This window comes from Cygnus olor, chromosome 5 (genome assembly GCF_009769625.2).
Source record: "Cygnus olor isolate bCygOlo1 chromosome 5, bCygOlo1.pri.v2, whole genome shotgun sequence".
NCBI classification, from domain to species: domain Eukaryota; kingdom Metazoa; phylum Chordata; class Aves; order Anseriformes; family Anatidae; genus Cygnus; species Cygnus olor.
The window spans coordinates 24,893,057-24,908,868 of NC_049173.1; the positions used below are offsets into that span (position 1 = coordinate 24,893,057).

General features: G+C 38.7%; 3 protein-coding genes across 5 annotated transcripts in view; 2 read left to right on the forward strand and 1 right to left on the reverse strand.

Annotated features, from left to right (window-relative positions):
• Positions 1 to 178: 178 nt before the first annotated feature.
• Positions 179 to 5,542, forward strand: TRAPPC6B (trafficking protein particle complex subunit 6B). The gene is made up of 7 exons (XM_040559785.1): positions 179 to 376; positions 456 to 523; positions 1,488 to 1,605; positions 2,235 to 2,318; positions 2,793 to 2,886; positions 3,407 to 3,455; positions 4,110 to 5,542. Exons 1-6 carry the CDS (start codon positions 296 to 298, stop codon positions 3,436 to 3,438), a joined length of 477 nt encoding a protein of 158 aa, XP_040415719.1. The 5' UTR covers positions 179 to 295; the 3' UTR covers positions 3,439 to 3,455; positions 4,110 to 5,542.
• A 255-nt stretch (positions 5,543 to 5,797) lies between these two features.
• GEMIN2 (gem nuclear organelle associated protein 2) lies at positions 5,798 to 13,480 on the reverse strand. Of its 3 annotated transcripts, XM_040559781.1 has the most exons (10): positions 13,286 to 13,480; positions 12,772 to 12,856; positions 11,483 to 11,572; positions 9,995 to 10,054; positions 9,713 to 9,823; positions 9,071 to 9,115; positions 8,262 to 8,330; positions 6,838 to 6,948; positions 6,566 to 6,624; positions 5,798 to 6,238 (listed from the first exon to the last, which is right to left on the reverse strand). In XM_040559781.1, exons 1-10 carry the CDS (start codon positions 13,405 to 13,407, stop codon positions 6,199 to 6,201), a joined length of 792 nt encoding a protein of 263 aa, XP_040415715.1. In that variant the 5' UTR covers positions 13,408 to 13,480; the 3' UTR covers positions 5,798 to 6,198. The 3 variants fall into 3 exon arrangements, with proteins under 3 accessions (XP_040415715.1, XP_040415716.1, XP_040415717.1); XM_040559782.1 differs by lacking the exon at positions 9,995 to 10,054; XM_040559783.1 differs by lacking the exons at positions 5,798 to 6,238; positions 6,566 to 6,624; positions 6,838 to 6,948 and adding an exon at positions 6,985 to 7,179.
• Positions 13,481 to 13,497: 17 nt separating this feature from the next.
• The window catches only part of SEC23A (SEC23 homolog A, COPII coat complex component), a 31,036-nt gene continuing 28,721 nt past the window's right edge, over positions 13,498 to 15,812 (forward strand). Inside the window, exons 1-3 of the mRNA XM_040559776.1 lie at positions 13,498 to 13,708; positions 14,327 to 14,495; positions 14,702 to 14,872. The gene's annotated coding sequence lies outside the window, so the exon portion shown is untranslated. The remainder of the gene's footprint in view (positions 13,709 to 14,326; positions 14,496 to 14,701; positions 14,873 to 15,812) is intronic.

Genomic DNA, 15,812 nt, shown 5'->3' on the forward strand with positions numbered 1-15,812 from the left:
TTTTATTAATGATAAAAAACGGTCTCTGCCTGTCTCTGACTCCCGACCCCCGTCAGCAGCGGGTTCCCCCCGGGGCTCCGCGCCCAGCTCGCTGCCCCCTCACAGCCCCGGGGCTGCGGGCGCTGAGGCGGTGGTTGGCGGGCTGTGCGGTCCGGTCCGGCCGCGGGGCGGCGCCGCGGAGGCCGGGCGGCAGCCGGAAAGGGCAGGGCGGCGCTGCTCGGAGGGGCCCGGCAGCGGCGGTGGCGGCGGCGGGGCCGTTGCCGTGGCGCCGGGTGCGTGTGAGGGGGGAGCGGAGATGGCGGACGAGACGCTGTTCCTGCTGCTGCACAGCGAGATGGTGGCGGGGCTGTACCGCGCCGCCGAGCAGGGCGAAGGGGTGAGCGGGGACGGGGACCGCCTTAAGGGACCAGCCGGAGGCGGCGGGGAGAGCGGGGCTGACGCCTTGTGTCTTGCAGGAGAACGGGCGCTGCACCACCAAGCTGGAGAGCATGGGCTTCCGCGTCGGGCAGGGGCTGATCGAGAGGTGAGCGAGGCCCTGGGGCTGCTCCCCCGGCTGCTTTCCCCCCTGTCCCCCCGGTCTGCAGGGGCCAGGAGGGCCGGCCCGCTCGGGGGAAGCTGCTCGCTCCCTCTGACAGACCGAGGCTTGGGCTGCCGCCTTGTGCGTCCTGACACCTCGCTCTTGCTGGCGCCCCTGTTCGTACACCACGTTTTTTACGTATTTCTGTCATGAAAACAATCACACAGAGTACACGGTTATTTATAATCCTTTTAAAGTGCACTTTTTGTTTGTAGGCCTAGTTATTCTGCGTGTTTCCTACTTCTGGTAGGATTTTTTTCGTGATTGTTTCTCTTTTAATTAATCTTAAACATAATTTTATGAATGGCTACTCCAGGATTTTCTTTTTCTAAAGCACTCCCAGTCCTTGGAACTTTGTGACCACCTCCTCACCTCCCTGAGCCCTCTTGGGATGCACGGTGACTTGCTGCACACCTAACTTCAGTGCCCTTGGTCTGGGGTTGTGTAGAGGATCCCAAGCTCCTGAAGTCATATTTTCATTGACCAAAGTGAAGCTTTAGTGCCAGATAAATATCCTCAAGGAGGATGCAGGGGGAGAATTCTGAAATGAACAAGGGAAGGGTTTTTTTTTTTTTTAGGAAAGTGAAACTAGTTTTACATGTTTGTTCCTATGTATTAGCGCTTCTTTTGGTATTGAAGAAGCCTTTCCAAACAGTAGTGGAGGTGTGAGCTGTATGTTTCGATAGTTTATGGAAGGTAAACGTTATGAAGTGTTCTGCATCTTTCTGCACTTCAGCTGTCTTTAATGATCACATTATTCAAACGCATCTTTTCTGCTGTATTGTTGCAGATATTGAGATAACACTGTGTTACTCTTAAGTTATACATGAAAGCTGAGCAATGCTAGAACGATACTGTCAAGTTGTTGGGTGTACCCTCATTATTGATACGTTTCTCACTTCTCTCTTAGGTTTACAAAAGATACTGCCAGATTCAAAGATGAATTAGATATTATGAAGTTCATTTGCAAAGATTTTTGGACAACTGTATTCAAAAAACAAATAGATAACCTCAGGACCAATCATCAGGTAAAGTGATCTAGAATAAGATTTCAGTGACAAAATCAGTGATACTGTTTTGAATTACTACGGCATTTTCTGTTTGTCTTGCTCTAGAATTAATTACCTGATAAGAAACCCCAAATGCTCTTTATTTATATGTTTTGTTTAAAAAGCATTTCTCAAGGTTCACGTTGGTGTATAGTTGGAGAATACAATTTAATAATTGCTTATGATTTATTTATTGCCACTCTGAAAAGACTAAATGCTGTCAATTTCATATGCACTGTTGTGGAGTTACAAACTGACAGGACAGTAATGCTTACAGTTAATTAACACATACAGGAACTTTTTCATGCATCTCCCAATACACTTCAGTAGAAAACTAGTGTGGGAAAATGATATTGCTGCCTTAACATGCATTTAAATAGGATGGATTGCATTTAAATGTATTTAAATGGCCGCCTTTAAGTCATTTTTATTTTGAAGAATATTTTCATTTTTCAGTGGTTAAGACACTTAGTTATACACTGCTGAATATAACCGTATACAAAATAGCTGAAAAACTTCCCAAGGTTTGCTTGTTGGTGACGTTGACTGGTAAAATTCAGACTACATGTTACTGGATACTCTACTGAAAACTTTTTTTTTTTTAACAGGGTATTTATGTCCTTCAAGATAATAAATTTCGACTCCTGACACAAATGTCTGCAGGAAAGCAGTATTTAGAACACGCACCAAAGGTACCCTTTGTTTTTATCCTTGGCATCTATGAGCTTGACTTGAATCATCTTGATTTATTAACTTGAAATTTTGTAGTTGGGTGGATACAAACTCTCCAAAAGGGAAGCTAAACTTAAGTCTTCAAAAACTGTGTTTTTTTTTTTAGAAATGTATCTTGTTTCAGAACAGTGGTTTCAATCTATGGTTCAAGAAACAGTAATAGCGATTTTGAAACTTGCTGTTTTCATGTTTGAGTTACTTGATGGTGGGAGCTGGCCTGACTGCAAGTGGAAAGTCATTGAACTGGTGTTTGTATTTTGTGTGCAGTTAGGAGGAAACTTCTGCCACTGTCACAATGCACTGATAGAGGATAGCAAAACCTCCATAATTTTATATTGTCAAAATGTTAAATCTTCAGTTGATCATTACTTAGTTTCAATCTTCGCATCAAGCTTCACCCTTGAAACTTCTTTAAAATGTAACTTTATATTTAGTTTTTAGCATTTACCTGTGGACTAATCAGAGGCGGCCTATCAAATTTGGGAATAAAGAGTATTGTAACAGCTGAAGTTTCATCAATGCCTGCATGTAAGTAGTTCTCAGTATTCAGGTTCTTAGCTCACTTGGTAACTTTCCTTACTGACTCGATGACTGTGCTTTACTGTTACGATAACACTGATGGAGGGTGAATCTCCATGACATTAAGTGGAAAACCAAATTTAAAAGTTGTGTGTACATTTGGAAGCAACAGATACGTAAGGGTATACATCCAGAAGGCTACTGGAGTAATTGAAGATAAAAACAACTAGATATGTGCTTTTTATTTACAGAAGTCATTAAGAAGGGTAGTAACTGAAATCCATTGTGACTACACAAGCTGATTAAGATGGTTTTGAAAATTTGCATAGGCTTCGCAAAAAATTTAAATTTAGCTGACAAAACTGCTGTAATGTGGTACATGCTTCAACTGAAAAAAAAAAAAGTTCAGTAGGAGTTAAATGTTATATTTAAATCATGGCTAGGTATTTCACAACTGAGCTGTAAGACTGAAATCGGAAAAGTAAATCTAATGTTGATACTTCGATCCAACTTGGCTTTTTCTTTGCAGGTAAATTCCAGGTGATGATACAGAAGATGTAGAGCACATTCAAATCTGGGTATCTACCTTAAAAATCCTTTGTCTGTGGTTTTGGTATCTTGGTTCAGCTTTGTACGTAGCTTGTAAATTATAGCAATGCGCAGCAGAATTCCAAAATATATAATAAATGCTCATCAAAATAATTTAACACTATCCTTGTATCTTGGTATGAAATCAATTCTATACCAAGGTATTAACGTCCATCATGTTAAAAACTGTCTACTCAAAAGTTTCCAACAAAAGATTTCTGTTAACAGAACAGACTGTATGCATGTTTTAAGAGCTGACTAAAAACCCAATCAAGACTCAATTGGAGTAAGAAACTGTGTTTTGCGTCACCTAACGTGAATGCCAAGCTGCTGCCTTTCTGTATGCACTCTTAACTGTGAGGCAGCAATTGCTTTTGTATTATTCCAAGGAAGGAAATATCACAACAGCCTTCATTAACAGCGTTCAGTGGAGGCTTAGTTCTTTTATGGGAATGATATGGGGCAGTAGAAAAGAACACTTATTTCTACAAAAATAACAGCATATCCTCCCTCCCTAAAAATAATAGCTGTTTTTTGCATCAGAATTTTACAGACAAGGTCATCTACTACTCAGCAAAGAAGGCAATTTGTTTTAGCCTGTTGTGCATAAATTCAATATTAACATAATTGTTTTTAATTGCTAGCTACAACTCACTTCTGTAATGAGTGTGTACAGGAAGATGATTAGGCCTGCAAGAAGCTGTAAAGACATCACCAAGACTCTTGAGGATATTGGGGTTTGCTAGATACTACTTGTTACAAGACTTGTATAACATTACATATCTTGCTGTAGGTAAGCATGAAAACATCTTGTTTAAACTTTTAATGAATTTTGCTGTAAGACTTTTCTGCTGGCAGGGTCAGGTCTTATACTTTCAGAAATGTGAGAATGCCTCATGATACTGAATCAGTTTCTGCTTTGAGACCAGGAAATAACAGGATAGTTATAAAATAATATATTTGAACAACACTTTTGTCTGTTTTAACTACCTTCTGTGTTGGAATAAGTGTATATTGTCCAATTGCATGGTTGGGCAGGAACAGTGGAAGGTGTTCATCCTTAATCTCTTAAGGGAGGTCTGAAGTTTATAATGGATCGAGCCTTTTCCGGATAGCTGTTACAAGCTGGAAAGCCGTATATTATAAACGCGATAATCAGGGGCTTATTATACTTGAGCTTAATATGTGACCAAGTTCTGATCTTTTCATGTACTGTGAATGCTAGTTCAGATTAGTTGTAACTGAAAAATTTGACAGTTAGGAAACATCTGAAGGAGAACTCAATCTAGCAGAATACTGTCCCACTGTTTATAGACCTAGCAAAGATAAGAGTAACCAGGGTGGTTGGTACTCCATAGAGATCAGCTGTGTGACTGAAAATACTGGGCTCTTATACAGGTAGTTTACAGGAAGGCTGTGGTTGTTGTCCACCTATATGAGTCAGACTCGTTTGAAATTATAAGGCTAGAGAATTAGCTAATTCTTGCTGAGTGCATTTAATGGGTTCTTCAGTTGCCAACTCACCCTGCTTTAAAATGCTAGAACTATTACTAAAGGGACTTGCACTGTGCTTCATAGATGGACACTTCAATGGCACATTTTAGGCCTATGCAACATGGTAGATATTCCTTATCAGCACACAGAATCATTTTGTAATTTGCTTCTCCAGAATTAAAACTCCTGTAGTTGCTATTAATGCACTTTCATTTTTCACTTGACAGTTGAGATTACTGTGAACAGTGCCAATAATTCCAAGACGCATTAAAGGTTTATCAGTAACCTGTTGTGCTTAATGATCTGTCTTTTTTAAATAGTCAGGGACTCAATTGACATCTGCTTCCTGAATATTGTGAAATTCAACACTGTATATTGTCTGCTGTTACCAGCAGAATTCAGAGTTCTTTCACCCTGGATTTTACCTGAAAGTTGTATATGTACAAAGCAGATGCTGATATTCTTGGCAAATCACTCCGTGTTAAGTATGTATGAAGTCAAATAGGTGAGCTAATGTGTTTGTCAAGATACTAGACAGAAAATAAATTTGTTCGTTCTGTTTAATAAATGCTTCTATTAAAGAGCATTGAATACAACTGTTCTATTTTCCCAGGTTTCTGTAGCCGTTCACTAAGAAGTAATGAGTATTATTACTCAGGAAGTCTTTTATATTTTACTAAAATAAGTGTTTCAGTAACTCAATGGCTATAGTTGAACTGCTTAGCAGAACTTAAGCTCAGGAATTGATGCCTGAAAAAACACAGTCTCGGTTGTGTAGGCTTTTATACTAAGGCAGTTTTTAAATACTATGAAGAATGAGAAAAGCTACAATATTTAAGAACACTTAAAATATGCTTCAGTTTTATTAAAAAAGCCGTCGAGGGGTGTGTGTTAGATAAAGAAAAATCATCTGTAATGTAATGTCTTTTTTTTTAAACTTAGAAGTCTTTATCTAAGGCAGCGTCCACAGGAACACTCAGATGGTAGAAAATTCTAATGGAGAATGTAGTTTGCTGAGACAGTAGCTTGAGAGACGACGACAAACACTTCACTGACCATTTTATGATGATGATACTGGAGACGCTAACCATCTCATGCTAAAGATCACCTTAAGTTATTCTCAGCTGTGCCAAATGTGTTGTTACGTTGAGGGTGTTCTGAAGGGTTTGTATTGTACCTCAGGTCTGATCTGTGCAATGTCTGATAACGCTCTTTATACCACGGCAACACAAAAACAGTCTAGGAGGGTTCATCAGCTAAATCACGTTGATCAAAATACCTAGTGGAGAGAAATGGAATATGGTGAGAACCTCTAATGCAACGTACTCCTTACTTTGCTTTGAGTTGTTAGACCGCTTGCTTTCTAGGTCTTATTTTTTCTGTCATATTTATAGCTTCATGGTTCAGGGAGCTCATCCAAGGAAACTGTCGGTTTTACTTACTTTGTTTTACTCTTAGGTTTAGCTTAAGTCCTTTTAGCTAAGTATGTCTGCTACGTACACCCAGAGAACTTGGATTGACTTCCACTTTAAAGGAATCTAGGTTAGGCCAAGGGTAACCACACATTCATTCTGGACATATGTTTTAGATCTGTAACTTGCATTACCTGCTAACTAAGCAGATTATCAAGTTCAGAGCAGATACTTGCTCTTCATTCTTGTTCTCCTGAAAGAGAAACAAATACCAGAACAGTTCTTCTGATAACGATGTCCAATAGAAAAACAGTTATCTGCTGTGTTATGTGCTTGTAATCATCCCTTCATTCTCAAGCAGGTTTCAGACATGAAAAATTACTTACCAAGACTTCAAGAGGTGAAAAATTATTTTCTTAACAGTTTGCTAAGTTGAAACAGTCCTCTGCACAACATTAAATCTTACCTCTAATACTCTGACTTCTGAGCACCGTCTTGCCAGCTGTCTAATAAGGGAGTGAGCTTCAGGTAGCAAAGGCTTTTCAAGGCATGCCAACAATGCATAAAACCACCTACCCTGTGTGAATTTTAATAAGAAATTTTAAATTACAGGTATTTCTTTACGTTCTACAGAAGGAAACTTGTTATACGTAGCAGGCCTGGAACATAGACCTGTATCTGAAGATTCCTTTAAATGTTGTTGCCAGAACTGAGGAGTTTGAAAGCCAAATTAGAGACTGCAGAGTAGAGTCTTGTGCCTGTAGATAAGCTTCTTATGAACAGTAGTCCTGGATTTCCTTCTATTTTTCTGGAGTAAGATGTAAATTAATACAGCTTCCGCTATTAATCTGAAGGAAGCATTTAGTAATATCTAAAGATATATAAAGATTACATAGTTATTAATTTTTATCTTCGCAAACTATAGAAAAATATTCCTGAAGAGTGAACATATGAAGTCAGATCTTTATGGTATTAATGCGGTTAGGTCAGACTTAAGATTTATACCACTGTGAAAATGTCTTCTTTGCTTTTTAGTTCACTGAATTCTACTGCATCCCTACAAACCTAAGTTTTGCTACCAGTCTAACTCCTTAAACTAATTTTAGTGTCTAGTGGCTCTCATTATGAGAATAAACTAAGAATCAATGTGCACATCCTCTGCAGCATAGTGGTCACTAAAGACAGAACAATAAAAGCTTTTAAGCAACTCAAAAATAGTGAAACTGTGTTTAGTATTATCGAAGTAATTTTTTATTACTCATTTACTTTGTGGTACTGAATGAGATGCACCTACCACGGTCTTTTGTAGGTAAGATGACATTACACAGCTAGTTAATCTAATTGTGGCCAACTACATGGTACTGTACCCCATCACTTTATTTTTTTTTTTAATTAGATTGGATCTGTTTCCGTGCTAACACAGGTAAGCTTTCTGGTCTATGCTGCACATGGGAAGATTAAATGCATCTCTTCCTGCAGACTACCATGCATCTCCCAACTATAAAATGGAGGTGTTGAAATACAATGTGCAGCACACTGACAACTTAAATTAGTCAGACCCAAAGCTGCTGGACTCTGGCCCTCTTCTCTCCACAGCACTAATACTCCTTTGACCTTGAAGATTAGATTAGTGTGGAAAACAAATGAAAAGGAGGGGTTTTAGCAATACCTAAAACATCCGAATCTGTTGTGTTTTCAATTAGCCTTCCAAAAAGTTGTGTGAATGTTCAATCTAGTATCTAATCAAGTGAGTTTTGAAAGCAACTGAATACAGTACATCCATCTAGAGATCTCTTTAGAAACTAAAATAATTTCAGGGAAAACAATGCACAATTTATCCCTTGTTTAAAGCAATCACATGCAAGTAGTTAGAATAAATTAAAGAGTTACCAGTTCAGGAGTAAATTTTTTCTCTCCAAACCAGATTATCAGGTATTCTAAGACACTGGTTACTGTTGCCTTCAAAAGAGGAACAGAAAGAGACAATCTAATATCTGCAAAGTTTTGTTTTGCTGTCCTTCTACCCAATGGATTATACTATATAAAAACAACTGTGATTTTTGTCTTTAAATACAGACATTACACATTTCCACTTGACTGTAATTCTATATGGTATTTAGTTCAGGTTAAAATTAGATATAAGGGTGAAGCAAGTGTTATAGCAGCAGTTCCTGACAAAAGGTTTTTAAAAAAATAAAGACCCCTATATAAAGCAATTTTCGGTGTTAACGAAAAGTTATGGATAAACAGCTACAAATTAGAAAAAAAGTCATCACACTGACTGTTTCTCTGTAAGGGTGACTAGTGAGCAACATAGTAAACGGGTTTCTTCCAGTCTTGCAATGTATGTAAGAGTTGACAATCAGCCTGAAGAACTGCACTTAAAACACTAAAGGAGAAATCTTAAAATACTGTAAGCCCCTAAAGGGGCATTCAGCAGCAGTTCAAACACTAAAATGCTCTATAGAGCAATTACAGCGAGAAAATACACTTACAACCATTCATGGTATATGTTCACTAGTAAAATTGTGGTTAAAGGTGAGATAATGATCAAATGTTTTCCTTGTAAGTGTACATTGAAGAGCAGTTATAATCAATTACTTCCTCTAACCCAGAAAAAATAGGTAAGACTTATGCAACAGATGGAACATGGGAAGTAATAACTTAGGCCGCTATGCTATTCTAAGAGGTAGGCTTACCTGATTCATTCTGCTTACAATACTTAGCAAAGGAGGAAAGCCCACCTGAAAAAAGTCAGGTTGGAAACTGTTTATAGTAATGTTTCTGCATTTAAGTTCTAAATTAAAACAAAAATAACATTTTAATATGACATTCAGACATTTGTAAAGATTTTGAATTCTATTCTGAGCATTGATATCTATGGAAAAAATATTCAGGCAAGTTTAAGATAAGGTCCAATCAAATTTGATATCAAAACACTGCTTTTGCTGTTATTTGTAAAGCTTTTTTTTTTTTATATATATATAAAGATGCAGTGAAGGGTGCGTTTATAGAGTAGCGCATAGGAGGACAGGAACCACATTCACAAAACACTAAAGCAGACTAAGGAAAAAGCTTTCCATTCATGTCAGCTAGCAACAAAGTAGTGTGTTTTAGCTGGGAACAGATGAGGGAACTCTTCCTACTTTTTGACTGAAGGGATAGACTTGTTCTCTGCTTCACTCTGCTTCCACTTAAAAGGGAAGAAAAACGGGTCTTAACTGGGCTCACAGGACGGTCTGCCTTTTATTTAGCACAAATTGGTAATAAACAGTAGCATTGTTTCTGGTAGTTATTTGTGAAAATAGCAGGTGAAAATTAGATGGAACTCCTATACTCACCTTCATGTAATCAATTCCTAGATTTTCATTATCAGATCGTGAATCTATTTCTGAGTAGACTCTTTCACCGAGGCAAAACTTCTTCCATCCTTCTTCATCCTCTAATTTTGGCTGAAGTAAATAAAAATAAATTAAAACTGAAATATTGCTGTCTTGAAGACATTGAAGAACAAACATGGTAATACTCACAAGTTGTTGCATTAAACGGTACAGCAAGATTAACCAAACACAATTAAATTTAATGACTAGAAAAAACACAGAACTGTTATCAATTCTACTCACCATATTAACATTGCTGTCCAAATGTTGTGACCGCCAGTGATTTCTATGCTTGTTCAGACTCTGAGTAATTAAAACAAAGCCAAATCACAGTTTAACTTTACAGTTATTATCTCCTAGCCATAATTGCTCTTCATTGTTCCTAATCTTCATAAAGAAGTATTTTTATGATGTTCTATACATCATTAAAGGCAGTACTGGCTAAATATTCCTCAATCCTCTTAATATAAATGTAATTGTTACTTGTACAGAGTTTTTTGAAGCAATGTTAAAGCTGAAGGAATTTTTAAGACTACTGCATAAAGCTTTAAATTGAAGTAGTAAGCTCTACTAGTCTTACAAATTTTTCTTATGCTTGTTATTACCAAGAGAAAAAAACAACTGGATTAGTCAAAGAGCAAACAAAGCCAATATCCTGTTTCCAACAGCGCTCTGTATCTGATGCCTACAGAATTGCGAACACACTTTCCTCGTATATTTCCTCTGACAGGGATGCCATATAAAACAAATTAGAACGTAGAAATTGGCCTGCCTAATGGTTTTCTGTATTGCAGAGCAAACTTTTGATACTGGAAATATTTTTACTCAACCCAACTTTTACTCTAGCAGTAAAAATGACCTCTAAAAATGCTGTAAGTAACAACACCTGATGCATTATGTGACAAGTGACTTTTGATGGCCTTTTCTCTTAAGTATTTTCCAGGATATTCTCATATTTCATCTTAATTTTGGTACAGGTGAGAGGACAATTAACTTGTGTATAAAAGAAGTATTTTTAGAGTGAATATGTCTTTAGATGTCCATTTCTTTAGCTCTGCTGAACTCTAAGATTGTGCCTAATACACAGTATGCAATGTAATACCTTGTAGAAATAGGAGCTAGTTCAGTTAGTGTTTGCAATATAGATGCAGTAGTACACATTTCCACCTTCACTGATTTAGCTCCCTGAAAAAACGGTAACTGAGCTCATACAAAGCTCAATGCCACAGCAGCTTCAGTGCAATTCAGTATCAATGCATTGTAAACATTCCTTCAGCAGTACTGGAGATGTACTTTACACACGTCTTTATTATCTTTTGCATTTCACGCTGTTTGAACTATGGATAAAGCATACTGCGGGTACAAATGCAACAGGAAAGATTTTGTCTTCCCTCAACTACTCTATATCATTTAGTCTAAACACAGCCAGATATTTATGCTATGTTTGAAGGAGATTTTTTTTATTATTTTATTTTTAAACATGACACTCAGGAAGAAGTTTCATCATAAATTTAAGAGTCTCACAGTAGATGTGCACTTTTTTTTTTTTCCCCCCAATTCCAGAAGTTAATACAGTTGCCTAACAACATCTAGTATAGCAACGTTATGATTTGTGGTAGATAAGATATAAGGTCATTCCCTTTTCAAAAAGCGCACGTGCTCTATCTGGACAGTGCAAGTTGAACCCCCCCCCCCCCCCCCCCCTCTCCCTCACAAACACCCATTTTGTACCTGACGAACGGCTGAGAAATTGGCTACTTGCTGCTGCTGCCACTTGAGTGTTGGAGAATATCCTTCAGGAGCAGGCTGACATCCGGAAATCTAAGGAAACACTGGCAATAATTACAGTGTAAAGAAAGCTTTATAAAAAGAATCCTTAAGAGCAAGAGAATTAGTCAAATTTACCAGCAGATAAAAATAGGATTTAAGTACTCACTTAAAAAAAGGTAATTTCATGACAGCATGCAAGACTGATCTGACAGTTGGTCTAGACAAAATTTCTCCTATTTGACTCCTCTTCATATGCAAAAGAAGGAAAACCAAGCATTCAAAGTGTGCTGTCAAAGAATTACATAAGGTCATCTTTTTAGCACTTGTTCTGCCTTAAATTCCCTGTTAATAAAAAGGAAGGTGCTGTTTCCTTATCTTGGGTAGATGCTACAAACCTTAGGAGTTCTGTTTGCTCAGATACTAAGTTGAGCAAGACAAAAGATTGAAAAAATATGTTTTAGGAAATTAACTCTGACAGTTGAGTAGATATAACCTCTTTAATGATTAGCACAAGAGAATTACTGTAAAGAAAAGTCTTTTTACAAATTTTTAAGAATGCCATTATGAAGAGAGGAGAAAAATGATGAGAATGGTTGCAAGTTACATGGTCATATGCCAGTATTAGAAACTTTTATTGAGGAATTTAATAGTTAAATTTCAGATGACACAGTTTTCATTAAAGACAGACAAACTTGGTCACTTGAACTATTTGAAAGCAGATTAAAAAAAGACAAACAGGGCAACATGACAACAAAAATCTACTTGTAATGGTAAATCCCAATAAAATACTCCACCAAAAAAGGAAAGATTTGGTGCTAGAATTTCAACTTTAGTAAACCTTAGGTGTATTTACTATTCTTACTACCTCACCCTAGATATATATTAGAATCCAAATATAGGCATGGCTATTGCTTTCTTCCAAAGCTTATGCAGATTGTATGATAAAGTGTTTGTAAAATTTAATGCAACATCTGATGTCCTCAGGCTGTAAAAGTGTGTTGTGTATCAAGTGGTATGGATATTACCAGTTTAAATCAGTTACAAAGACTGCTGTCATCCAGGAATTCAACAGGTATTTTCTAAAGCCCAGAAATTCAATTTCATTCTGTGTGTATTTTTAAATTCCAGCAATGCTATTGTTTTATTTTTGCCAAAAATTCCCCCAAATTAACACACGCATATAATATTAACAACTTCCCTCTACTTGTTCCTCAAAACAAAGCAAAAGGTGTAGAACAGCCCAGACTTACTGAAATGTTTACTGTCTGCTTCTTTCTCAATTTTTTGGGGTCTATTTGTGCCACGACCACATCTGGGCATCGAGCTGCTTCAATCCTACAAAATAACATCCTTTGCTGCATTACTTGCGTCATTGTAACAGGTGGTTAGATACTGAATGTCCCCCAAATATGGCACTTCCACAAATCTTGAAGTTTGTAAAGAAAACCAAACAAACTACTGGCTGTACACGCAATAATTACAGAAGGTTCGACTTGGAACGACAGAAGAGCAAGCGTTCTGAGTTTACACACGAAGTACTCTCAGTTTACACAAGACGGCACTAGCGTCCTTGAAGCTTGCTTACTCCTCAGCCGCCCTGAAGCGGGACCGCGCATCCCACGGGGAGGTTTTGGGATGCCAGCGGTCAGGCAGCGGCCCTTGTCTGCCTGCGGCGAGCCGAGCACCGCCGGCTGCAGCCCCCCCGGCTACCACAGCCGCCCAGCCCCGCCGCCCCCCTCGGCCCTCCGAGGCGCCGCCACTCACTGCACCCGCCGCAGGTACTCCTGCGGGGTCCTGGGCGGCACGCTGGGGTCGAAGTCCTCGGGCAGGTCGCAGTCGCCCACGGGCAGCAGCCGCGGCATCAGCTCCTCCACCGCCGACTCCATGGTCGCGGCCGCCCGCGCTCGGCTCCGCTCGGCTCCTCCTCAGCGGCCGCTCTCGCGAGAGAGGCGCGGCTCTGCGCCCGCAGGGAGGCGGAGCGGCGCCGGGGCCTCGGCCTGCCCGGGACCGGGTCTGGTCGTTAGGAGCCGCCCGCCTCCGCGGGGCTGCTGGCTGAGGGGAGCCCCGGCCTGCGCGGCCCCGGCAGCACAGCGAGGGAATTCAGCCCCAGAGCACTGTAGGAAATAGCAGTGCCGGCTTACTGCCCGTCAAACCGGGCCCCTTCCTGTGCTGCCTTGCTGTAAACCTGTAGTAACCGCTTTTAGGCCCTGTGCTTTTCGCAAATACCTTACTTTTTGCAAGTGGTTCTGTCAAACTCACCCGTTAATACTTAGTCCACCTGTGGACAGGCGGTAGTAATAAGAATTAACCCTTCCTTGAAATGCTTTGAGATCTGTGGTTGAAATCAGTTGTCTAACAGTTAACTGCTGTAAACGTGGACTGAGTTCTGGAAGGCTCAGGCAAGATTTCGTTTTGTTGCTGTAAGGGTTTATCCAAATACTATTGCCTGGCAGTGTCCATACCCCAAGTCAAAGTCAAGGTACCATTAGCACAACAGTGGGTTACTCTGTGCAAACCAGATAAAAAGCAGAAGAATAATGCTGTAACTGTTTAAATAATTTGGACTCTATGTTATTGAATTCAGCTATACAAAATTTCAATTTCTATATTATTTTTTCTTAATAATTCTTAATAACATGCCAAATCAGTTTAGTGCTACCCACAACCCATATAGTAGATCAGGGTAGCTCTAAATAGTTCTAAGTTTTAAAAAGAAGCAGTTTTTTTCTTTTCTCTGGATTACCATAGTTCTGAACAAACATCAACCCTAACTCCTCCTCTCCGCTGACTTTTGTTTGTTTTAAGGTGTTTCCAAAGCCACATATGTGTAACAAAGAGTTTTAATGCTGAAGTCCGGATCTAACATCCTGGTGGAGTATGTGACCACTGTAGCCATCACTTGAAATAAAACCTGCTAACCTAAAACCAGTGATTTCTCTGGGAAGGTTGACCAGTAGTCAAGAAAAAATCTTTGGTGAGTCAAGCTGTAAAAAGTTACCTTATAAAACTTTGGTAATATTTAGAACTTACTTCTTTTTATTTGTTGTGAAGTCAAGAACTATGAACAGAACAAGATGCCAGAGATACAAATGTACTTTAAATATACTTCCTGTATTGAGATTTTTTTTTTCTGGAACTTTTAATACTGTTTAAGCCAAATAACAATTTAAATTATTACAGATAGTCTTCCAAGGACAACAAAATTGTTACTTAGAAGTTCTACCACAGTGTTGATGCAATGGCTAGTCAATATGATTCACTGGAAGAAGAGGAAAAAGAAACTGGAATGGAATACCGTTTCTTCTTCTCAGCTGTGTAGGCGTTATGGAAGAATACTTTCCCAAAGAAAAGGTAAGTTGCTGTCAGTGGATATGCACTGCTGACTAAAAAAAATCTGACTCATAAACTAAAAATTCTTCATTAAGAAAAATAAAATACTATTACTGTACAAACTAATAATGGCAGATAATATATTTTCTCAGAATGTGTACATACAGTATTAGGACCCAATTTTCTGCTCTATTTTATTGCCTCTCTTTACTTTTCTGTGGTTTGCGCCATCATGGCAGCTGCAAGACTTAAAGGTAATTTAGAACATTGGATTGAGTCACTATGTAATGAAATTTAATTTCGCTAATGACTGATTAAAAATACAGTATACCTTTTATATGTACTGTAAACTTTCCAGTTCTTCTGACTGATTAAAAATACTGTATACCTTCTATATGTACTGTAAACTTTCCAGTTCTTCCTTCTTCCCTGTTAAGCATTTTCAAATGTTTCAGCTGTCTCTTTTTCTCTTGTTGTCCATAGATCTCCTACAGTTCTGACTTCGGGACTTGTGTCTTTTCATTGCATTTTTCTGAAAATGTTCAACACAGTACTTGATTACTCTTGAAATTATAACACTGAATTACTTTCAGTGCATCTGTTTGAAAGTCATCCTGTTGTTTTTTTTGCCAAACTGAGGAAGTTACATGTCCTTGGCAATCTTCAGTTTAATACTCCCACAGCTGGTAGTGAGATTCGAGGATGTAGAATTTTAAAATCCCTTCCTTTAAGTTTTGCTTTTGTTTATCTGCTCATGTTTCTAGGCTAAAGAGGACGGGCAAATAATATCAGAGATGGTAATGGCATAGAAATTCTATCACAAAAATATTTGACGTAATAAATTAGGATAAAGATGTTTTGGTTGTTATTTGGTTGATGGTCATAGCATTTTCAGAGTCACGGTGAGGGAGGACGTGGTATACAGCAGAATGGTTCTCTACCCTCCCCCTTGTCTGTATCA